We start from the raw sequence: 25,320 nt of genomic DNA on the forward strand, positions 1-25,320 counted from the left end.
GTAGTTTGCCATGAACCTTGTCGATTAGCGGTTGAAGGTGGACCTTACGTAGCTGGCGGAAGTGAAGGGGGAGACCCAGATATTTTCCTTGGAAGGAAGAAATTTTTGCCGGAAACACCGTGAAGAGGTCAGGCAGGTCGATGTCATCGCATCGGATAGGGAAGATCTCTATCTTTAGGATGTCATCGGCATGTTATTTCATTTTTTATGACTTCTGCTTCTATGATTTTTCTATCACGTTGAAACAAAGGAGGCGTTAATGTTGGGGTGAGCCTTTTTGATTGGCAAAGCAAACAAAACGCTGAGATAATGCTGACGCGACACCACGACATCACTTGGGAGTACCACAATAACTTGGGGAGGAAGTGCCTGGTTTGCCGTTGTGAGGAACTGACAGCTCCTACACGCCTACATGCATCTCCACCGAGGAGGACTCCCTCTTTTACCTTTTCCAATTTCCATGCATGGGTATAGCCGTGTAGGCAGGAGAATGCATCGAAGAAAGGCACAGAGGCAACGATGCACGAACGCCGGGTTCTCCCGCTAGCCGTCAGCGCTTGGTTCTTTCGTAGCCAGTGGCGGGGCTTAGTGAGGGCCAAAGGGGGCAATGCTCCCCCCCCCCCCCCCCCCCCCCATCACCAAATTTATTTCTTTGTATAAACACGTAGTAATATCTATACACCTATATAATGTATCAATAATAAGTAACATGGACCGTTGGATCTTTGTAATCAGACGGCTCACATTCGATGGCTTTAGTTGAAGGCCTATGTAGCTGTATATACATCTTTGGATGTGATAATCTAACGGCCCATGTGGGAGGGATTCGCAGTGGAACATCATGTGCTGCCAGCCTGCCACGCCGACAGAAAGTACAGGCTCGTGATTCTCCCACAACTTTCTAGAAATTTATGGCAGGCTCCTGTGGCAGTTATATGCAGCCTAAAGTTGTTAGCTAATAGCAAACGACTAACATTAACAAGACTACAAGAAAGAAAATGCATGCAGCGGTGCAACCTCGGTACGAGCCCATAAATCAGTGTATCAGATTAGAGAATGACAGCCTCTCAAAAACAAGATTATAGAATGACAAGTAAAATAAAAATGTAATTTACGTTGTAACAAAATAGTTTTCACTTTGTCATATAAATCCGTTTTACTCCCTCTGTCCCAAAATATAAGAACGTTTTTAACACTACACTAGTATCAAAAACGTTCTTATATTATGGGACGGAGGGAGTAATATATTACGATCCCAGCTCTCCCTTTATTTTTACCAATATTTTTTTAATCATTCAGAAGGTCATAATCGTTGTAGGCTGCACGTGTATATACTTCACTTAAACAAGGAGTTAATATTAACAATTTGATTAGATATTAAATAAATTTTCGTCAATCTATGCCACATACAACATTTCACCTCTTTAAATATATACGTGCATGGCACGTGCCACTTACTAGTATTTAATAATACTTGAGCAAATTTAATAGAATACACTAGATTAGGCACCTCAACTCTATTTAAGACTCATTTAGCCCCCTCACAAATCACAGTAAAGCTTCGGCACTGCTCGTAGCATAGCATCTGCCTTCTTGAAGCGGGGTGCTTGTGTTGGCCTTGTTGGTTTCCGTCGTCTCGTTTTCCAGGAGCAGGACGCCTGCAGATTTTTTTCACGGGCGTTACCCCGTCACATACATATCCCGACGGCCAACTTGTCGCTGTCGACCAAACACTGGCTGTCACGACGGGCACGGATCATGCACGCTACTGGGAGGAATTTCCTTTCCCGCTAGGGAGGCGGTCTGCTGCACGACGACCGCAGCCATTTCCTACAAAAGTAAGTAGTGCACGCATCCAGCAATCCATAGACCTGACCCCCCTAGAACCAGAGCGTTTGGTACCCCGTTATGTCCATTTCTGGTATGGTGCACAGCACTGCTGTACCAACTCTGCCTCACTAGCAAACAGTGCTCATCCGCCTATATAGCTAGTGGAACACTCTTCAAGTGCCACTCACTCGCAACTCGCAAGCACAGCACGCGCGTACAAATTTGAACTCGTTCGGACTCGGAAGCGAGATCATGGGCAGCTCGTTCGGGCTCGTGGATTTCAGGGGGAGGCCGGTTGACACCAGTAGGCATGGAGGAGTCAGAGCTTCCATGTTCATTTACAGTAAGTGAACTGCTCATCTGCTTTCCTTCATCAGCAGTGTGAGATGGGATTGCTGGCTTCATATGCTCTGACTTCAGACTAGCTCGCTCGCACACTTCTTAGAGAAGATAAGTCTGAACTTGTAACAATGCTGTTGTATGTACATATACAGTCATGGTGTGGCTCGGCAACGTGGTCAACATCGCCAACAGCATGAACATGGTGAGCTACCTCCGCGGGACGATGAACATGGGCGTCGCCGCGGCGGCGACCACCAGCACCAACTTCGTCGCCGCGCTGCAGATGTTCACCATCCCGGCGGCTTTCCTCGCCGACTCCTACGTCAAGCGCTTCTACACCGTCCTCATATTCGCCCCCGTTGAGATTTTGGTAACTGACCAACTCGCCCATGCATATTCGCTACTCTACGCGTCTAGTTTTATTTTTCGGGTAGCGTCTAGTTTGTTTTCAAGGAAAAAATGGTACGTACTTCAGAGTCTCTAAAGTAACTAACCGTCAAAAAATAGAAAATTACCACCATATAGCTTTCTATGACACTTCGAGGAACAAAGCTAAATGCATAATACAGCTGCATGCAGCTAGCTGGTGTTACAATAATTATAGCGTTTCTTTCCTCTTATCTTAATAGTGGATAATGCAGTACAGTGCAAAACTCTTGCCTCTTCGAAAAAAAAGCAGGCAAGAATGAGATTCTCTACCTGTTTGCTTTTCAGTTGTTCGGTTGTTGCACCGTCTCCATTTCTATTATTAGGTTAGTGGAATATTATTGGGGGGCATGAGCTGATGTTATGTAGTGTCTATTATGTCGATAATATTGTTTATTATTATTCATTTTCTTTAAAGGAGCCAAAGTTTTGCCTCAACCATTAGTTAAGAAAAAGAGAGTTGCCCGATTAATCGATGGAAAACAGGACGAAAACCGTCACAAACTCGCCCACATGCGAACTACTCTCAAACAATGGAGTCACACAACCCCTCAACAAATATATCCAACATAGAATCAATACCGCCCCCAAATACTTGGGTCACGCCAACAACTTGAGAAGGATATAATGATAGAGACAATAGACACATCCGAGCCCAGGTTTGCAACCAAGACAACTGTATCATGAAAGCACAATCGTCCCCCTATTATTGCTCTTGCCATTGCATTTGCTAGCTTTCTTCTTCTTGTGGATGCCTGATTGAGGGTGAGCACCATCCTGCTTGTATTTGTCCCTCGATGCCATCTGCCTCAAGAGGCGTGCAATCATTTTTCCGGATTTATTCAACAAGCTGCAACATATTGGTTCAAGTGATCCATTCAACTTTCAACAGATTGGCTTGATGCGTTGACATATATTTCCCGCCATTTTCCTTCTGTTTGAACTTTTGAAGTAACTAACTACTTCCTCCATTTGAAAATAATTGTCGCTCAAACAGATGTATCTAGCACTACAATATGTCTAGATACATTATTAATTTGGTATGGTATCAAAACCAATTGATCTTAAGTTCAACACCCGGTAGTGTACTATTAAAAAAAAGTAGTTATGGCCTACACCACCAACATGCTTAAGTTTCGGAAACATGCTTGTCCCGGTGCTTCGAGATCATCTACTAGGGCACGAGCAGGGTAGCAGATGCCATTGTTGCACTCGTTGGCAGGATCAAAGACGAGGCATCGTCCTACGCTACGGCAGGTGCTCTAGGACTAAGGGGTGTCCACTAAATTTGCTACCCCCTTTTTGTACCTTGCGCCTCCTAGGAGGATTGTAACTGAACTTCTACCTTTTCGATGAAGGTCTTTTGTGTTTTCTCGAAAGAAAAAAAACTACCATTCTTTTTTTTCGACCATAAAAACTACCATCCTTGTTGCTATTCAAGAACTGAATATATAGTTGTTGAGTTTCAAGATTGAAATACATATCTAAGTTTCAATATAAATCATTTCTATTACAGGGTTACATCCTGCTAGCCATCCAAGCACACGTCCCCTCGCTTCACCCGCCGGCGTGCAGCGTCAACGAGCCACATAACTGCGAGCCGGTGCACGGCACCAACCTAAGTCTGCTTCTCCTTGGCATGTACATGATCTGCATCGGTGAGGGAGCCATCCGGGCATGCCTACCAGCGCTCGGTGGCGACCAGTTCGACAATGCTGACGCCGTTGAACGGCGGTTGGAGTCGAGCTTCTTCAACTGGTCCACCTTCTTTGTGTCAATGGGAACCTTCTTCGGGCTCATCTTCGTCGTGTGGCTGGAGAACAACAAAGGATGGGGTGTTGGCTTTGGTGTCTGCGCTGCGATTGTGCTGCTTGGGTTGCTCATTTGGGCTGCTGGGTTCCCCTTCTATCGCAACCAGGTGCCAACTGGGAGCCCCATCACTAGGATTATGCAGGTAATCAATTAATACATGAGCTTTGATCCACGCGGTCAGCGTTTGAATTATTTTAATTGTTCTGAAAGAAACATATTCGAATCATTTTTGTCCGAGGCGATACAATAGTACTATAAGTTCTACCATGCAAGGGATATATGGTGCGTACATACACCGCCTGTCTTTGCTCTGAAATTTGAGCCATTTTTTGATTCATTTGAAACAATTGCACTCTTGATTGTGTGTACAAGATGAAAAAAAACAATGAAACATTATGTAACACCTTTTTTTTAATAAAAGGGCGGCCTTCCTCTTCCATTTTCATTAACAAAAACTATCTGGTTCATTATGTAACACTATGAAACGGGACCAAATTTTGTCACTGTGGCATGGATCTCAAAACAGCGATCGAACGGTTGATATACGTGCATGAAGTATCCCATGCATGATAGAATATCATTTCCCTAATCTTTTTACTAATAATGCCGGCAAGTCCTCTTTCAGGTAATTATAGTAGCATGCAAGAAAAGGAATCTTAAGCTACCTGGGAGCCCTGAAGACTTAAACCAGATGAGTGACGATAATGCTAAAGGCCTCGAGGTGCTACACAGAACAGAAGGCTTGCAGTACGTCAAAATCAGACCTAAATATTATGTCCTGTTGTCAGCTTAATTATGGTTCCAAAACAGAATTGTGTTGTGTCAGTCTGACTCGTCTCACCATCTTTCAGGTTTCTGGACAAAGCAGCAATAAAAATAGAGAACGGGGCAAGAGGGCCATTGATGCGGAGCATCCCTCGCCTACCCGCACCGACACTACTTCACCACCGCAAGCACCGCGAGGATCGATGGCAAGAGCACGTGCACGCGCCATCGAGAACGAGGTTGATTCTCTCCTCTTCGAGTTTCGTTCGGAATCGCATGAGAATTGGGTTCTACCTCATAAAGACATGTTATGCATTCTAGGATACCAAGGAGATGATCGTGAGAAGGAGAAGATGAAGCTGCGAGCATCCATGGAGCAAGAGAAGGAAGGAGAGATCGAGAAGAGTGAAGAAGGAGGAGGAGGGGAAAACCCCCTGGACACCCCGGGTGCCCGGCACCTGCAGCCCCCGGGTGCCCAGGCTCCTGCCCGCCTCCAGCCGCGCCCCCGGGTGCCCGGGCCTTGGCCGGCCGGGTGCCCGGCCCCCGCACCTCCAGCCGCTGGGCGCTGCCCCGGGTGCCCGGCCACCCCACCTGGCGACCTCCAGCGCTCCCCCGGGTGCCCGGGCTTGAGGCCCCGGGTGCCCGGCCACCCCACCTGGCGACCTCCAGCGCTCCCCCGGGTGCCCGGGCTTGAGGCCCCGGGTGCCCGGCCACCCCACCTGGCGACCTCCAACGCTCCCCCGGGTGCCCGGCCACCCGCCAGCCGCCCCCTGAGCAGGCCGGGTGCCCGGCCCAAGTTGCCTGGGTGCCCGGACCCCTCCGGTCCAGCCGCGTGTATTTGGCCTTTTGGCCTTTGTACCCCCCTCTCTTAACTTGTTTCGTCCCTAGACTATATAAGGGCACCTCCTAGGTCATTTGGAGGGTTAGCAAAGTATTTTAGAACACCAAAGTGAGCTTTGCTCCTTGTATCCTCCTCTTCTTGGAGATCAAGACCCCTCTTTGGGAAGAATCCTTGGGATTATCAAGCCCTCCTCTTGAAGGAGATTAAGATCAAGACCTCACCTAGTGGGAAGAACTTACCTAGTGCTATTTTCCTTGAATTGTTCATGTAATCTTGTGGATCTCTTGTGTGCTACCCTAGTGGATGTGATATTGGGTTTGTTTGAGTGATTTGTGCCTTGTGTTCTTGACTGTTCTTCCTCCTTTTTCCCCCTCCAAGTGTGAAAAGATCCCCTCTAGGGTTTCACCCTATAACATCTTGGTATCATGAGCAAGGTTGATTCACATCTTGGAGTCCCATCCCCCCATTTGCTGGCTTGATTTTGTTGTTTTTTGTCCAAATTCGAAAATTCCCCAAAAAAATAGCCCCAAATTTTTTTCTTGCAATTTGTTGGATCTTGTGAGATTTGGTTGTTTTGGTCCATGGATTTGATGTTTGGCAAGTGGATCTAGCTCCTCCCCAACAATCCCCACCCTTCCCACCACGAAATCCTCCGAATTTTGCATTTCCCCCAAATTTTCCACCCAAATCGGAGACCACCGGGTGCCCGCACCTCGAACCACTGGGCACCCGCACCCCCGGGCCACTTTCCCCTGACCACCCCGGGCACCCGCACCTCCCAGCCCCGTGTGCCCGCACCCCCCCTCCCCCGAATCAGCCCAACTACAACACCAAATTGACCATAACTTCCACCTCCCAAGTCCGTTTTTCGTGTTCTTTAGCTTGTTTGGAAGCTCTTGACACCCCCCCATCACCATATATCATTACCACCACCATTAGCCTCCATCCAAAAATCAACACAAAAACACCCACCTTCCGCATTTGACCGATTTTGAGTTGCGGTTTTCGTTTTCTAAGGTGTTTCGGCTACTTAGGAACGTGTGACATCGACATCACCGCCATTCATCATCACCTCGTAGTCATCTTCACCGCTAACCGTAAGAAAGGACGGTAACTTCGACGTCACTTACCTTTGCTTTTGCATTGATAGCCCGAGCCTTTTGCGTTGCTTACCCATCGAGACTAGCGAGTTGAGAATTGTCGGGCCACGCTATTGTGCACCGTAGTGATCTTGTTATCATCTTAGTGCCATAAGTCTCTCCCGTGCATACCTTACATACTTGTCTCATATCATACTTGGCTCGAGCATCAAGCATAGTGAAAAAAAAGAGAAAGAAAGAAAAGCTTTTAAGCAAAAGAGGAGAAACAAAGAGCTTATAAGCAATAGCATTCAGCCATTTTGCATATCATCTTGAACACCTCATACATAGCATAGTTGGAATTGAAGACGGCACGTTTCTCTTATAGGTTGGTGCACATGCGTATCTCGCCCATTTGAGCAATCGAGCTAGCGTCTCTCTAGCATTCGCACAACAAGAGCATTTTCCGTGGTCACACATTTTGAGCTCACCCCTTGGTTGTGCGGATCCCATCTATCTTCCGTGTGTGTGTTCCTAGTGATACTCTTGGCTTTGATCTATTTGCTTTACTTGCATTTTTGTGAACCTTCTCAACCTTATCGATATCTTGACTAACATTTGCTTGAATTTTTTGCCACCATCCTAACCAAGCTCCTCCATAAGCCTTTTACTTGTAGGTGTGAGAAACAAACCCGGTTCCAATTCTACTATTGTGGCATTACATTGAGTGGCACTTGTTACATCCTCAATCCTCGAAAAAGGTAACTTCGGTATTGTTCTCTCATTTTCCTACTCACCCCACTTGGTTATGATGGATAGGCCAAGTTCGTCGGTGAACCCACCTTTCGAGGAGCAAGGTGATGATAACGGCTACGTCACCAAGAACCACTTCTTCATCGCACAACGAGCGTTACATCAAGAAAGTGTAGCATTGGGTGAATGCTTGGAGCAACTCGCCTCCGACCTTCATCAATCGATCGACGACAAGTTCACTACACAAATGGAAGAACTTCGCAACATGATCGTGCGACGCCCGTCTTCCTCATCATCGTCAGCAAGACGGCGCCACTCAAGCCGCTGTTCAAGTCGGCCACCTTCGGACTACTCATCTTATGATACAAGTCCTCCACGAGCTCAAGTCCCTCGACGTCAAGCACCTCAAGATCGCCAAGCTCAAGAAAATCCATTCTATGGCAATGGCTTACAAGACCGAGTACGAGCACGTGAAAGGGCGCGACAACAAGCGCAAGAACCAAGGGAGCAAGAGCAAATGCCTCCACAAGTGCCACGGCAACAACCTCAAGACGAAGATGACATCCGTCAAGAACAAGAGGAACGAGCGCGTCTACACCAAGAGGAGCAAGATGCCGAAGCACTTCGACAACAACAACTACGGCGCGAAGTTCAAGCTCAAGCGGCCCTAGATTCACTCCGAGATTCCACACGTGCCATTGCCCAACGCGGTCGGGAAGCACGAGAACAAGAGGAAGCTCTTCATCGAGAGATACAAGAAGAAGCCGCGAGACGTGAAGAGCAACAAGAAAGGCGCAACCAAGCGCATATCCCTCGTCCTCCTCCAAGACAAGAACGACTCCAAGCGGAACAAGTACTTCAAGATCCTCCTCCACGCCAAGAGCGACATCTCGAGGAACGAGCATTTGAGGACCTCCCTCCACGGCAAGAGCGACATCAAAACCGCTACTTCGATGAAGAACTCCGCTTCGGCAAGCTCAAGTTCACCATGCCCAAGTTCTCCGGAAGCAATGATCCCGAAGAGTATCTCTCATGGGCCTTGAAGGTGGATAAAACATTCCGTCTTCACAACTACGACAAGGAAAAGAAGATCTCCATGGCCTCCCTCGAGTTCCAAGACTACGTTCTCATTTGGTGGGAATAAGTGATCGAGCGACGACATACAAGAGGCGAACCACCAATCACAACGTGGACGGAAATGAAGGATGTCATGAGAGCTCGCTTCGTGCCTACACACTACACCCGTGATCTCTTCAAGAAGTTGCAACTCCTCAAACAAGGCATGAAGACGGTGGAAGAATACTACCAAGAAATGGAGATTGCCATGATACGAGCCAATGTCAAGGAAGACGACGAGCAAACAATGGCACGCTTCTTGAACGGCCTCAACCACCCAATCAAGTGGATTGCCGACTTCCAACCATACTCAAACCGTCTCGAGCTAGTTCATCAAGTGACCAAGGCCGAGCGACAAGTCCAAGATGACTTCAAATACGCCAAGTACTCGTCCAAGACCTACGGCTCCTACTCTCAAGCTCCCGCGACTTCGGCAACTCCTACCTCAACTAGAGCATCACCAAGTACCGGCAACAAGTCAAGTTCCAAGCAAGCTACGCCTTACTCGACTTGTTCTCCGGCAAGCAACTACAAATCCAAGACTCCCTCATCTTCGGCGCCACCGAACAACCCCGTCAAGACAAGTTCTCTCAAGTGCTTCACATGTGGTGGCCGGGGACACAAGTCCTTCGAGTGCACAAACAAGCGAACCATGATCTTCAACGATGATGGCACATATGACTCGATGAGTGAAGAAGAAATGGAAGCCCTTGAGCACGTGGCCATGCACCGGCGCGTCAATGAAGATGAAGATGATCAAGTGTTTTGTGACAATGATTCAAGTCCCTCTCTTGTGGTCTCCAAGGTCTTGACGCTCCAACACCATCAAGATGAAGACCAACGGTGCCACATCTTCCACACAAAGGCCGGCATCAACGGGCGTTCCGTGAAGGTCATCATCGACAGAGGAAGTTGTCACAACTTGGCAAGCGACGAGCTATGTTCCAAGCTCCAATTGGTCAAGAAGAAGCACCCTCGTCCCTACAAGGTGCAATGGCTAAGCGACTCCGGCACCATTCAAGTGGAGCATACGGTGCAAGTTTCTTTCAAGATTGGCGCTTACGAGGACAGCTTGGAGTGTGATTTAGTTCCTTTGTCGGTGTGCCACCTTCTCTTGGGACGACCTTGGCAATTTGACCGTGGAGTCATCCACAACGGACGAACCAACTACTATAGCTTCAAGATGAAAGGCAAGGAATATGTGCTTTGACCAATGTCACCAAGCCAAGTGATCGCCAATAAGCAAGCATCCACCCATCGTGGAAATCCTAGTGAGAGAGTGATCCACCAAAAAGAAAGTGAGAGCCACAAGCCAAAATTGAGCGCCTCTTCGCCAAGAGAGAAAAACTTAGTCCTCCTAGCCACAAAAAGAGAGATGAGAGAAGTGTGTGAGAACCCATCGAGTGTCATCCACTTTGTCCTCCTATGCAAAGATGAGGTGGCAAAAACTAACACTCCTAATCCTCTTCCTCTAGTGTTTTCTAACTTGTTGCAGGAATTCGAGGATGTCTTCCCCGATGAGCTACCTCCCGATCTTCCTCCTCTACGTGGCATTGGACATAGGATCGACCTCATCCCCGGAGCACCTCTTTCGAACAAGGCTCCCTACCGCGTCAACCCCGAAGAAACTAAGGAGATCCAACGGCAAGTACAACAACTCATCGACAACGGTCATGTACGTGAAAGCTTAAGCCCTTGTGCCGTTCCGGTTATACTTGTACCCAAGAAAGATGGTAGTTTTCGCATGTGCTCCGATTGTAGACCCATCAATGCTATCACCGTTCATTATAGGCATCCCATACCTCGACTTGACGATATGCTAGATGAACTTAGCGGTGCTACTATTTTCTCAAAAGTTGATCTTAAAAGTGGCTACTATCAAATCCGCATACAAGAAGGTGATGAATGGAAAACCGCTTTCAAAACTAAATTTGGCTTGTACGAGTGGTTGGTTATGCCTATGGATTTATCGGAAGCTCCCGGTACTTTCATGCATCTTATGCATTTTGTGCTTCGTCCTTACATTGGAGTGTTTGTTGTGGTCTACTTAGATGACATACTTGTTTTTAGCAAATCCATCAAAGATCATATAAAGCATGTTAGGGCTGTTTTGCAAACTCTTCGCAAAGAACGTCTTTATGTGAACATGAAAAAGTGCACTTTTGGTGTTGACAAGCTTGTTTTCTTGGGTTTCGTTGTTTCCTCAAAGGGTGTCCATGTTGATGAGTCTAAAATTGAAGCAATTAAAACTTGGCCACAACCCACCAATTTGGAACAAGTGCGAAGTTTTCTTGGCCTTGCGGGTTTCTATCGTCGCTTTGTGAAAGATTTTAGCACTATTGCCGCACTGTTGCATGCCTTGAGTAAGAAAAATGCTCCTTTTGTTTGGGGACCTTTGCAATCTACCGCTTTTAATGAGCTCAAATCTTTGCTTACTCATGCTCCGATTCTTGCTTTACCTAACTTTGACAAAACTTTTGAGGTTCATTGCGATGCAAGTGGTAATGGAATTGGTGGAGTTTTGGTGCAAGAAAAACGAGCTATTGCATATTTTAGTGAAAAACTCTCCGGTGCTCAACTTAACTATCCCATCTATGACAAAGAATTGTATGCTTTAGTGCGTGTGTTACATGTTTGGGAACATTACCTTAGACCGCATGAGTTTTTCATACATACCGATCATGAGACACTTAAGTACCTTAAAGGTCAAACCAAGTTGAATAAACGACATGCTAAATGGAGTGAATTTATTGAATCTTTCCCCTATGTGATCAAATACATTAAGGGCAAAGAGAACGTTGTGGCGGATGCCCTTTCCCGCAAATGCATGTTACTTACTCAACTTGAATTGAATGTTGTTGGATTTGATCATATCAAAGATTTATATGAGCACGATGTGACTTTTGCTACTCCTTATGCTAAGTGTGTGACGCATACTTCTTGGGAATGATACTATATCAAAGATGGTTATCTTATGAGAGCTAACAAACTATGCATTCCCGAGTCTTCTCTTCGTTTGTTACTTTCGCAAGAGGCTCATGGAGGTGGACTCATGGGACATTTTGGATGCGACAAGACTTTTGCCACGCTCTCCAAGAACTATTTTTGGCCCATGATGTTTCGCGATGTCGCCCGCTTCACCAACCGGTGCTCTACATGTTGCAAAGCTAACTCACAATCTCAATCCCATGGTTTACATATGCCTTTACCTATTCCGCACCAACCTTGGGAAGACATTAGCATGGATTTTGTGCTTGGATTACCAAGGACTCAAAATGGCAAGGACTCTGTATCTGTTGTTGTGGACCGATTCTCTAAAATGGCTCATTTTATACCATGCAACAAGATAGACGATGCTTCACATGTTGCCAATCTCTTTTCTAGGGAAATATTGAGGTTGCACGGTGTGCCAAAGACAATTGTGTCGGATCGAGACGTCAAGTTCTTAAGCTACTTTTGGAAGACGCTATGCGCCAAGCTCGGAATCAAGCTACTCTTATCCACGGCGTACCACCCTCAAACCGATGGCCAAACGGAAGTCACCAACCGGACGCTTGCAACTCTCCTACGCGTGTTGATAAAGAAGAACATCAAGGAGTGGGAGGAGTGCCTACCCATTGCCGAGTACGCCTACAACCGCGCAAGACATTCTACAACCGGCAAGTCCCCCTTCGAGGTTGTCCACGGCTTCAACCCTTTGTCGCCATTGGACATTCTCCCTCTACCGCTTCAAGAACGAGCAAACTTGGACGCAAGCGCAAGAGCCACCTACCTCAAGAAGATGCATGAAGAAACACGTTCCACGATCGAGCGCCAAGTACAACGACTAGCCTCCAAGCTCAACATCAACAAGTCTCCGATGGTGTTCCAACCGGGTGATCAAGTATGGATACATCTCCGCAAGGACCGCTTCCCCAAGGAACGCAAGTCCAAGCTACTCCCGAGAGCCGACGGACCATTCAAGGTGCTAGCACGCTACAACGACAACGCCTACAAGGTCGACATCCCACGTGACAAGTACAACGTAAGCGACATCTTCAACGTCCAAGAGTTGGCCAAGTACCATGGTGATGAAGAGCACGATCCGTGGACGGATCTCTCCCAAGGGGGGGAGATGATGCGGAGCATCCCTCGCCTACCCGCACCGACACTACTTCACCACCAAGCACCGCGAGGACCGATGACAAGAGTGTTGGGGAACGTAGTAATTTCCAAAAAATTCCTATGCACACACAGGATCATGGTGATGCATAGCAACGAGAGGGGAGAGTGTGTCCACGTACCCTCGTAGACCGAAAGCAGAAGCGTTAGCACAACGTGGTTGATGTAGTCGTACGTCTTCACGATCCGACCGATCAAGTACCGAACGCACGTCACCTCCGAGTTCTGTACACGTTCAACTCGATGACGTCCCTCGAACTCCAATCCAGCCGAGCTTTGAGGGAGAGTTCCGTCAGCACGACGGTGTGGTGATGATGATGATGTTGCTACCGACGCAGGGCTTCGCCTAAGCACCGCTACAATATTATCGAGGTGGACTATGGTGGAGAGGGGCACCGCACACGGCTAAGAGATCCAAGAGATCAATTGTTGTGTCTATGGGGTGCCCCTCTCCTCCGTATATAAAGGGGGGAGGAGAGGGCCGGCCAAGGGGAGGAGGCGCGCCCAAGGGGGGAGTCCTACTCCCACCGGGAGTAGGACTCCTCATTTTCCTATTTGGAGAGGGAGAGGGAAGGAAGAGGAAGGAGGAAGGAAGGAAAGGGGGGCCGGCCCCCCTCCCAATTTGGATTGGGCTTGGGGGGCGCCCCCTCCCTTGCTCCTTTCCCCTCCTTTCCACTAAAGCCCATTAAGGCCCATATACCTCCCGGGGGGTTTCGATAACCTCCCGGTGCTCCGGTATTATCCCGATCTCACCCGGAACCATTCCGGTATCCAAATATAGTCGTCCAATATATCGATCTTTACGTCTTGACCATTTAGAGACTCCTCGTCATGTCCGTGATCACATCCGAGACTCCGAACTACCTTCGGTACATCAAAACACATAAACTCATAATATAACCGTCATCGAACTTTAAGCGTGCGGACCCTACGGGTTCGAGAACTATGTAGACATGACCGAGACACGTCTCCGGTCAATAACCTATAGCGGAACCTGGATGCTCATATTGGCGCCTACATATTCTACGAAGATCTTTATCGGTCAAACCGCATAACAACATACGTTGTTCCCTTTGTCATCGGTATGTTACTTGCCCGAGATTCGATCGTCGGTATCTCAATACCTAGTTCAATCTCGTTACCGGCAAGTCTCTTTACTCGTTTCGTAATACATCATCCCGCAACTAACTCATTAGTCACATTGCTTGCAAGGATTATAGTGATGTGCATTACCGAGAGGGCCCAGAGATACCTCTCCGACAATCGGAGTGACAAATCCTAATCTCGAAATACGCCAACCCAACAAGTACCTTTGGAGACACCTATAGAGCACCTTTATGATCACCCAGTTACGTTGTGACGTTTGGTAGCACACAAAGTGTTCCTCCGGTAAACGGGAGTTGCATAATCTCATAGTCATAGGAACATGTATAAGTCATGAAGAAAGCAATAGCAGAATACTAAACGATCAAGTGCTAAGCTAACGGAATGGGTCAAGTCAATCACATCATTCTCCTAATGATGTGATCCCATTAATCAAATGACAACTCATGTCCATGGCTAGGAAACATAACCATCTTTGATTAACGAGCTAGTCAAGTAGAGGCATACTAGTGACACTCTGTTTGTCTATGTATTCACACAAGTATTATGTTTCCGGTTAATACAATTCTAGCATGAATAATAAACATTTATCATGATATAAGGAAATAAATAATAACTTTATTATTGCCTCTAGGGCATATTTCCTTCAGTCTCCCACTTGCACTAGAGTCAATTATCTAGATTACACAGTAATGATTCTAACACCCATGGAGCCTTGGTGCTGATCATGTTTTGCTCGTGGAAGAGGCTTAGTCAACGGGTCTGCAATATTCAGATCCGTATGTATCTTGCAAATTTCTATGTCTCCCACCTGGACTTGATCCCGGATGGAGTTGAAGCATCTCTTGATGTGCTTGGTTCTCTTGTGAAATCTGGATTCCTTTGCCAAGGCAATTGCACCAGTATTGTCACAAAAGATTTTCATTGGACCCGATGCCCTAGGTATGACACCTAGATCGGATATGAACTCCTTCATCCAAACTCCTTCATTTGCTGCTTCTGAAGCAGCTATGTACTCCGCTTCACACGTAGATCCCGCCACAACGCTTTGTTTAGAACTGCACCAACTGACAGCTCCACCGTTCAATGTAAACACGTATCGGTTTGCAATTTAGAATCGTCCGGATCAGTGTCAAAGCTTGCATCGACGTAACCTTTTACGACTAGCTCTTTGTCACCTCCATAAACGAGAAACATATCCTTAGTCCTTTTCAGGTATTTCAGGATGTTCTTGACCGCTGTCCAGTGATCCACTCCTGGATTACTTTGGTACCTCCCTGCTAAACTTATAGCAAGGCACACATCAGGCCTAGTACGTAGCATTGCATACATTATAGAGCCTATGGCTGAAGCATAGGGAACATCTTTCATTTTCTCTCTATCTTCTGCAGTGGTCGGGCATTGAGTCTGACTCAACTTCACACCTTGTAACACAGGCAAGAACCCTTTCTTTGCTTGATCCATTTTGAACCTCTTCAAAACTTTGTCAAGGTATGTGCTTTGTGAAAGTCCAATTAAGCGTCTTGATCTATCTCTATAGATCTTGATGCCCAATATATAAGCAGCTTCACCGAGGTCCTTCATTGAAAAACTCTTATTCAAATATCCTTTTATGCTATCCAGAAATTCTATATCATTCCCAATCAACAATATGTCATCCACATATAATATTAGAAATGCTACAGAGCTCCCACTCACTTTCTTGTAAATACAGACTTCTCCAAAAGTATGTATAAAACCATATGCTTTGATCACACTATCAAAACGTTTATTCCAACTCCGACAGGCTTGCACCAGTCCATAAATGGATCGCTGGAGCTTGCATACTTTGTTAGCTCCCTTTGGATCGACAAAACCTTCCGGTTGCATCATATACAACTCTTCTTCCAGAAATCCATTCAGGAATGCAGTTTTGACATCCATTTGCCAAATTTCATAATCATAAAATGCGGCAATTGCTAACATGATTCGGACAGACTTAAGCATCGCTACGGGTGAGAAAGTCTCATCGTAGTCAATCCCTTGAACTTGTCGAAAACCTTTTGCAACAAGTCGAGCTTTGTAGACAGTAACATTACCGTCAGCGCCAGTCTTCTTCTTGAAGATCCATTTATTCTCAATGGCTTGCTGATCATTGGGCAAGTCAACCAAAGTCCACACTTTGTTCCCATACATGGATCCCATCTCAGATTTCATGGCCTCAAACCATTTCGCGGAATCTGGGCTCACCATCGCTTCTTCATAGTTCGTAGGTTCGTCATGGTCTAGTAACATAACCTCCAGAACAGGATTACCGTACCACTTTGGTGCGGATCTTACTCTGGTTGACCTACGAGGTTCGGTAGTAACTTGATCTAAAGCTTCATGATCAATATCATTAACTTCCTCACTAATAGGTGTAGGTGTCACAGGAACCGGTTTCTGTGATGAACTACTTTCCAACAAGGGAGCAGGTACAGTTACCTCATCAAGTTCTACTTTCTTCCCACTCACTTCTTTCGAGAGAAACTCCTTCTCTAGAAAGGATCCAAATTTAGCAACAAAAGTCTTGCCTTCAGATCTGTGATAGAAGGTGTACCCAACAATTTCCTTTGGGTATCCTATGAAGACACATTTCTCCGATTTGGGTTCGAGCTTATCAGGTTGAAGCTTTTTCACATAAGCATCGCAGCCCCAAACTTTAAGAAACGAAAACTTTGGTTTCTTGCCAAACCACAGTTCATAAGGCGTTGTCTCAACGGATTTTGATGGTGCCCTATTTAACGTGAATGCAGCCGTCTCTAAAGCATAACCCCAAAATGATAGCGGTAAATCAGTAAGAGACATCATAGATCGCACCATATCTAGTAAATTACGATTACGACGTTCGGACACACCATTACGCTGTGGTGTTCTGGGTGGCATGAGTTGCGAAACTATTCCGCATTGTTTCAAATGTAGACCAAACTCGTAACTCAAATATTCTCCTCCACGATCAGATCGTAGAACCTTTATTTTCTTGTTACGATGATTTTCCACTTCACTCTGAAATTCTTTGAACTTTTCAAATGTTTCAGACTTATGTTTCATTAAGTAGATATACCCATATCTGCTTAAATCATCTGTGAAGGTGAGAAAATAATGATACCCGCCGCGAGCTTCAACATTCATCGGACCACATACATCTGTATGTATGATTTCCAACAAATCTGTTGCTCGCTCCATAGTTCCGGAGAACGGCGTTTTAGTCATCTTGCCCATGAGGCACGGTTCGCAAGTACCAAGTGATTCATAATCAAGTGGTTCCAAAAGTCCATCAGTATGGAGTTTCTTCATGCGCTTTACACCAATATGACCTAAACGGCAGTGCCACAAATAAGTTGGTTATCAACTCTGCATCTTTTGGCTTCAATATTATGAATATGTGTATCACTACTATCGAGATTCAACAAAAATAGACCACTCTTCAAGGGTGCATGACCATAAAAGATATTACTCATATAAATAGATCAACCATTATTCTCTGATTTAAATGAATAACCGTCTTGCATCAAACAAGATCCAGATATAATGTTCATGCTCAACGCTGGCACCAAATAACAATTATTCAGGTCTAAAACTAATCCCGAAGGTAGATGTAGAGGTAGCGTGCCGACCGCGGTCACATCGACTTTGGAACCATTTCCCATGCGCATCGTCACCTCGTCCTTAGCCAATCTTCGCTTAATCCGTAGTCCCTGTTTCGAGTTGCAAATATTAGCAACAGAACCAGTATCAAATACCCAGGTGCTACTGCGAGCATTAGTAAGGTACACATCAATAACATGTATATCACATATACCTTTGTTCACCTTGCCATCCTTCTTATCCGCCAAATACTTGGGGCAGTTCCGCTTCTAGTGACCAGTCTGTTTGCAGTAGAAGCACTCAGCCTCAGGCTTAGGTCCGGACTTGGGTTTCTTCTCCTGAGCAGCAACTTGCTTGTTGTTCTTCTTGAAGTTCCCCTTCTTCTTCCCTTTGCCCTTTTTCTTGAAACTGGTGGTCTTGTTGACCATCAACACTTGATGCTCCTTTCTGATTTCTACCTCCGCGGCCTTTAGCATTGCGAAGAGCTCGGGAATCGTCTTATCCATCCCTTGCGCGTTATAGTTCATCACAAAGCTCTTGTAGCTTGGTGGCAGTGATTGAAGAATTCTGTCAATGACGCTATCATCCGGAAGATTAACTCCCAGTTGAATCAAGTGATTGTTATACCCAGACATTCTGAGTATATGCTCACTGACAAAACTATTCTCCTCCATCTTGCAGCTGTAGAACTTATTGTAGACTTCATATCTCTCAATCCGGGCATTTGCTTGAAATATTAACTTCAACTCCTGGAACATCTCATATGCTCCATGACGTCAAAACGTCGTTGAAGTCCCGGTTCTAAGCCGTAAAGCATGGCACACTGAACTATCGAGTAGTCATCAACTTTGCTCTGCCAGACGTTCATAACATCTGGTGTTGCTCCTGCAGCAGGTCTGGCACCTAGCGGTGCTTCCAGGACGTAATTCTTCTGTGCAACAATGAGGATAATCCTCAAGTTACGGACCCAGTCCGTGTAATTGCTACCATCATCTTTCAACTTTGCTTTCTCAAGGAACGCATTAAAATTCAACGGAACAACAGCACGGGCCATCTATCTACAATCAACATAGACAAGCAAAATACTATCAGGTACTAAGTTCATGATAAATTTAAGTTCAATTAATCATATTACTTAAGAACTCCCACTTAGATAGACATCCCTCTAATCATCTAAGTGATCACGTGATCCAAATCAACTAAACCATGTCCGATCATCACGTGAGATGGAGTAGTTTCAATGGTGAACATCACTATGTTGATCATATCTACTATATGATTCACGCTCGACCTTTCGGTCTCCGTGTTCCGAGGCCATATCTGCATATGCTAGGCTCGTCAAGTTTAACCTGAGTATTCCGCGTGTGCAACTGTTTTGCACCCGTTGTATTTGAACGTAGAGCCTATCACACCCGATCATCACGTGGTGTCTCAGCACGAAGAACTTTCGCAACGGTGCATACTCAGGGAGAACACTTTTATCTTGAAATTTTAGTGAGAGATCATCTTATAATGCTACTATCAAACAAAGCAAGATAAGATGCATAAAAGATAAACATCACATGCAATCAATATAAGTGATATGATATGGCCAACATCATCTTGTGCTTGTGATCTCCATCTCCGAAGCACCGTCATGATCACCATCGTCACCGGCGCGACACCTTGATCTCCATCGTAGCATCGTTGTCGTCTCACCAACTATTGCTTTTACGACTATCGCTACCGCTTAGTGATAAAGTAAAACAATTACATGGCGATTGCATTTCATACAATAAAGCGACAACCATATGGCTCCTGCCAGTTGCCGATAACTCGGTTACAAAACATGATCATCTCATACAATAAAATATAGCATCATGTCTTGACCATATCACATCACAACATGCCCTGCAAAAACAAGTTAGACGTCCTCTACTTTGTTGTTGCAAGTTTTACGTGGCTGCTACGGGCTTAGCAAGAACCGTTCTTACCTATGCATCAAAACCACAACGATAGTTTGTCAAGTTGGTGTTGTTTTAACCTTCGCAAGGACCGGGCGTAGCCATACTCGGTTCAACTAAAGTGACAGAGACAGACACCCGCCAGTCACCTTTAAGCAACGAGTGCTCGCAACGGTGAAACCAGTCTCGCGTATGCGTACGCGTAATGTCGGTCCGGGCCGCTTCATCTCACAATACCGCCGAACCAAAATATGACATGCTGGTAAGCAGTATGACTTGTATCGCCCATAACTCACTTGTGTTCTACTCGTGCATATAACATCAACGCATAAAACCAGGCTCGGATGCCACTGTTGGGGAACGTAGTAATTTCAAAAAAATTCCTACGCACACGCAAGATCATGGTGATGCATAGCAACGAGAGGGGAGAGTGTTGTCTACGTACCCTCGTAGACCGAAAGCGGAAGCGTTAACACAACGCGGTTGATGTAGTCGTACGTCTTCACGATCCGACCGATCAAGTACCGAACGCACGGCACCACCGAGTTCAGCACACGTTCAGCTCGATGACGTCCCTCGAACTCCGATCCAGCCGAGTGTTGAGGGAGAGTTTCGTCAGCACGACGGCATGGTGACGATGATGATGTTCTACCGACGCAGGGCTTCGCCTAAGCACCGCTACGATATTATCGAGGTGTAATATGGTGGAGGGGGGCACCGCACACGGCTAAAAGATCGTTGATCAATTGTGTGTCTAGAGGTGCCCCCTGCCCCCGTATATAAAGGTGCAAGGGGGGGTTCGGCCAGCCTAAGGGAGAGGCTCTCCAGGAGGAGTCCTACTCCTACCGGGAGTAGGACTCCCCCTCTTTTCCATGTTGGACTAGGAGAGAGAGGGGGACGAGGTGGAGGGGAGGAAGGAAGGGGGGGCGCCGCCCCCCTCTCCTTGTCCTATTCGGACTGGGGGGAGGGGCACGCGGCCCTGCCCTGGCCTCCTCTCCTCTCTTCCACCTAGGCCCACTAAGGCCCATTAAGTTACCGGGGGGTTCCGGTAACCTCCCGGTACTCCGGAAAAATCCCGATTTCACCCGGAACACTTCCGATGTCCAAACATAGGCTTCGTTGTCGTCTCGCCAACTTATGCTTCTACGACTATCGCTACCGCTTAGTGATAAAGTAATGCATTACAGGGCGATTGCATTGCATACAATAAAGCGACAACCATATGGCTCCTGCCAGTTGCCGATAACTCGGTTACAAAACATGATCATCTCATACAATAAAATTTAGCATCATGCCTTGACCATATCACATCACAACATGCCCTGCAAAAACAAGTTAGACGTCCTCTACTTTGTTGTCGCAAGTTTTACGTGGCTGTTACGGGCTGAGCAAGAACCGTTCTTACCTACGCATCAAAACCACAACGATAGTTCGTCAAGTTAGTGTTGTTTTAACCTTCTCAAGGACCGGGCTTAGCCACACTCGGTTCAACTAAAGTTGGAGAAACTGACACCTGCCAGCCACCTGTGTGCAAAGCACGTCGGTAGAACAAGTCTCGCGTAAGCGTACGCGTAATGTCGGTCCGGGCCGCTTCATCCAACAATACCGCCGAACCAAAGTATGACATGCTGGTAAGCAGTATGACTTGTATCGCCGACAACTCACTTGTGTTCTACTCGTGCATATAACATCTACGCATAAAACCAGGCTCGGATACCACTGTTGGGGAACGTAGTGATTTCAAAAAAATTCCTATGCACACACAGGATCATGATGATGCATAGCAACGAGAAGGGAGAGTGTGTCCACGTACCCTCGTAGACCGAAAGCGGAAGCGTTAGCACAACGCGGTTGATGTAGTCGTACGTCTTCACGATCCGACCGATCAAGTACCGAACACACGGCACCTCCGAGTTCTGCACTCGTTCAACTCGATGACGTCCCTCGAACTCCGATCCAGCCGAGCTTTGAGGGAGAGTTCCGTCAGCACGACGGCGTGGTGACGATGATGATGTTGCTACCGACGCATGGCTTCGCCTAGGCACCGCTACGATATTATCGAGGAGGACTATGGTGGAGAGGGGCACCGCACACGGCTAAGAGATCCAAGAGATCAATTGTTGTGTCTATGGGGTGCCCCTCTCCTCCGTATATAAAGGGGGGAGGAGAGGGCCGGCAAGGGGAGGAGAGGGCCGGCAAGGGGAGGAGGCGCGCCCAAGGGGGGAGTCCTACTCCCACCGGGAGTAGGACTCCTCCTTTTCCTATTTGGAGAGGGAGAGGGAAGGAAGAGGAAGGAGGGAGGAAGGAAAGGGGCCCCCCCCCCCTCCCAATTCGGATTGGGCTTGGGGGGCGCCCCTCCCTTGCTCCTTTCCCCTCCTTTCCACTAAAGCCCATTAAGGCCCATATACCTCCCGGGGGATTCCGATAACCTCCCGGTGCTCCGGTATTATCCCGATCTCATCCGGAACCATTCCGGTATCCAAATATAGTCGTCCAATATATCGATCTTTACGTCTCGGCCATTTCGAGACTCCTCGTCATGTCAGTGATCATATCCGGGACTCTGAACTACCTTCGGTACATCAAAACACATAAACTCATAATATAACCGTCATCGAACTTTAAGCGTGCGGACCCTACGGGTTCGAGAACTATGTAGACATGACCGAGACACGTCTCCGGTCAATAACTAATAGCGGAACCTGGATACTCATATTGGCTCCTACATATTCTACGAAGATCTTTATCGGTCAAACTGCATAACAACATACGTTGTTCCCTTTGTCATCGGTATGTTACTTGCCCGAGATTCGATCGTCGGTATCTCAATACCTAGTTCAATCTCGTTACCGGCAAGTCTCTTTACTCATTCCGTAACACATCATCCCGCAACTAACTCATTAGTCACATTGCTTGCAAGGCTTATAGTGATGTGCATTACCGAGAGGGCCCAGAGATACCTCTCCAACAATAGGAGTGACAAATCCTAATCTCGAAATACGCCAACCCAACAAGTACCTTTGCAGACACCTGTAGAGCACCTTTATGATCACCCAATTATGTTGTGACGTTTGCTAGCACACAAAGTGTTCCTCCGGTAAACGAGAGTTGCATAATCTCATAGTCATAGGAACATGTATAAGTCATGAAGAAAGCAATAGCAGAATACTAAACGATCAAGTGCTAAGCTAACGGAATGGGTCAAGTCAATCACATCATTCTCCTAATGATGTGATCCCGTTAATCAAATGACAACTCATGTCCATGGCTAGGAAACATAACCATCTTTGATTAACGAGCTAGTCAAGTAGAGGCATACTAGTGACACTCTGTTTGTCTATGTATTCACACAAGTATTATGTTTCCGGTTAATACAATTCTAGCATGAATAATAAACATTTATCATGATATAAGGAAATAAACAATAACTTTATTATTGCCTCTAGGGCATATTTCCTTCAAAGAGCACGTGCACGCGCCATCGAGAACGAGGTTGATTCTCTCCTCTTCGAGTTTCGTTCGGAATCGCATGAGAATTGGGTTCTACCTCATAAAGACATGTTATGCATTCTAGGATACCAAGGAGATGATCGTGGGAAGGAGAAGGTGAAGCTGCGAGCATCCATGGAGCAAGAGAAGGAAGGAGAGATCGAGAAGAGTGAAGAAGGAGGAGGAGGAGGGGCAAACCCCCCTGGACACCCCGGGTGCCCGGCACCTGCAACCCCCAGGTGCCCGGGCTCCTGCCCGCCTCCAGCCGCGCCCCGGGTACCCGGGCCTTGGCCGGCCGGGTGCCCGGCCCCCGCACCTCCAGCCGCTGGGCGCTACCCCGGGTGCCCGGCCACCCCACCTGGCGACCTCCAGCGCTCCCCCGGGTGCCCGGGTCTTGGGCCCCCGGGTGCCCGGCCACCCGCCAGCCGCCCCCTGAGCAGGCCGGGTGCCCGTCCCAAGTTGCCCGGGTGCCCGGACCCCTCCGGTCCAGCCGCGTGTATTTGGCCTTTTGGCCTTTGTACCCCCGTCTCTTAACTTGTTTCGTCCCTAGACTATATAAGGGCACCTCCTAGGTCATTGGAGGGTTAGCAAAGTATTTTAGAACACCAAAGTGAGCTTTGCTCCTTGTATCCTCCTCCTCTTGGAGATCAAGACCCCTCTTTGGGAAGAATCCTTGGGATTATCAAGCCCTCCTATTGAAGGAGATCAAGATCAAGACCTCACCTAGTGGGAAGAACTTACCTAGTGCTATTTTCCTTGAATTGTTCATGTAATCTTGTGGATCTCTTGTGTGCTACCCTAGTGGATGTGATATTGTGTTTGTTTGAGTGATTTATGCCTTGTGTTCTTGAGTGGTCTTCCTCCTTTTCCCCCTCCAAGTGTGAAAAGATCCCCTCTAGGGTTTCACCCTATAACAGCCATGGTCGCTCTACAACGTGACCCAGGTGGAGGAGACCAAGATCATGTGCCGCATGATCCCGATCTTCGTTACCTCAGCGCTCGGCTACATGCCCGTGTCCATCATCCTCAACCTCACCGTCCAGCGGGGCAACACCATGGACACCAGGCTGGGCGCGATCGTCGTGTCCCCCGCGACGCTCTTCGTCATCCCGACGGTCTTCCAGCTGGTGATCCTGGTCGTGTACGACCGCCTGCTCGTCCCGCTCCTGCGTAGGGCCACCGGCTACGTCGGCGGCGTCACGCACCTCCAGCGCATCGGCGTGGGCTTCGTGGCCGCGGTGCTGGCCAGCGCCGTCGCGGCGCTCGTGGAGACGAGGAGGAAGGGGGTGGCGCGCAGGAGCAGCTTCGTGGACTCGCCCGCTGGCGGGGAACCGATGTCGGTCTTCTGGCTGACGCCGCAGTTCTTTCTCCTCAGGGTGGTGGACGTCACCTCCTTCGTCGGCCTCCTCGAGTTCTTCTACAGCGAGGCCTTCGCCGGGATGAAGTCCATCGGGAGCTCCGTGTTCTACTGCATGTTGGGGCTGGCCGCCTGGTTCTCGACCTTGCTGATCCAGCTGGTGAACCGTGCCATGAGGCGCGGTGGTGGGGCGGCAGGGTGGCTGGATGGAGCCAACCTCAACAGGAGTAGGCTTGATTCCTTCTACTGGTTGGTCTGTGTTCCTGAGCTGGTGTCCTTCATGGTCTACCTGTTCTGGGCGAGGAGGTACGTCTACCGGAATGACCAAAGGGTCGCCGCTGAAGATGACAAGAAGACTATTCCATCAGCTGCTTATGTGGATGGGATCTAAATCAATATGTTGTGTACTATCGGTCGAGCTGGTAAAGTTGCTTTGCCAAGACGGATTGGTTGCCATGCATTCTCCTTTGCGTATTAGCAAAGAGAGAATTTCTACGCGGAAGGAAAAGATCGGGAACAAGAAAAGTAGCAATAATTGCAAAATTCACTCTATCTTCCTCTTGTAGGGGGATTGTAGTGTTGATACAAAGAAATTGGAGATAGATTGTCTAAAGGGAAATACAGACAATTATTTGTTCCTAGAAATAGATAACAAAAATTTGAGACGTAAGAACAATTATGGTGGAAAAAAAGTGA

The 25,320-nt window shown here is 47.3% G+C and overlaps 1 protein-coding gene across 1 annotated transcript; it reads left to right on the forward strand.

The window, feature by feature from the left end:
- Window positions 1-1,951: 1,951 nt before the first annotated feature.
- Window positions 1,952-25,015, forward strand: LOC109755472 (protein NRT1/ PTR FAMILY 4.5). Its single transcript, XM_020314377.3, has 6 exons — window positions 1,952-2,173; window positions 2,325-2,542; window positions 4,115-4,552; window positions 5,036-5,157; window positions 5,262-5,306; window positions 24,184-25,015. The coding sequence occupies exons 1-6, from the start codon at window positions 2,083-2,085 to the stop codon at window positions 25,013-25,015; spliced, it is 1,746 nt and encodes a 581-aa protein (XP_020169966.1). The 5' UTR covers window positions 1,952-2,082.
- The last annotated feature ends 305 nt before the right edge of the window (window positions 25,016-25,320 follow it).

The sequence above is a fragment of the Aegilops tauschii genome, chromosome 5 (assembly GCF_002575655.3).
Source record: "Aegilops tauschii subsp. strangulata cultivar AL8/78 chromosome 5, Aet v6.0, whole genome shotgun sequence".
Taxonomy (NCBI): domain Eukaryota; kingdom Viridiplantae; phylum Streptophyta; class Magnoliopsida; order Poales; family Poaceae; genus Aegilops; species Aegilops tauschii.

Coding starts and splice junctions, on each gene's coding strand:
- LOC109755472 (XM_020314377.3), top strand. CDS start 2,083: ATGGGCAGCTCGTTCGGGCTCGTGGATTTCAGGGGGAGGCCGGTTGAC. Junction 2,174..2,324: donor AGCTTCCATGTTCATTTACA/GTAAGTGAACTG, acceptor GTACATATACAG/TCATGGTGTGGCTCGGCAAC. Junction 5,158..5,261: donor CACAGAACAGAAGGCTTGCA/GTACGTCAAAAT, acceptor ACCATCTTTCAG/GTTTCTGGACAAAGCAGCAA.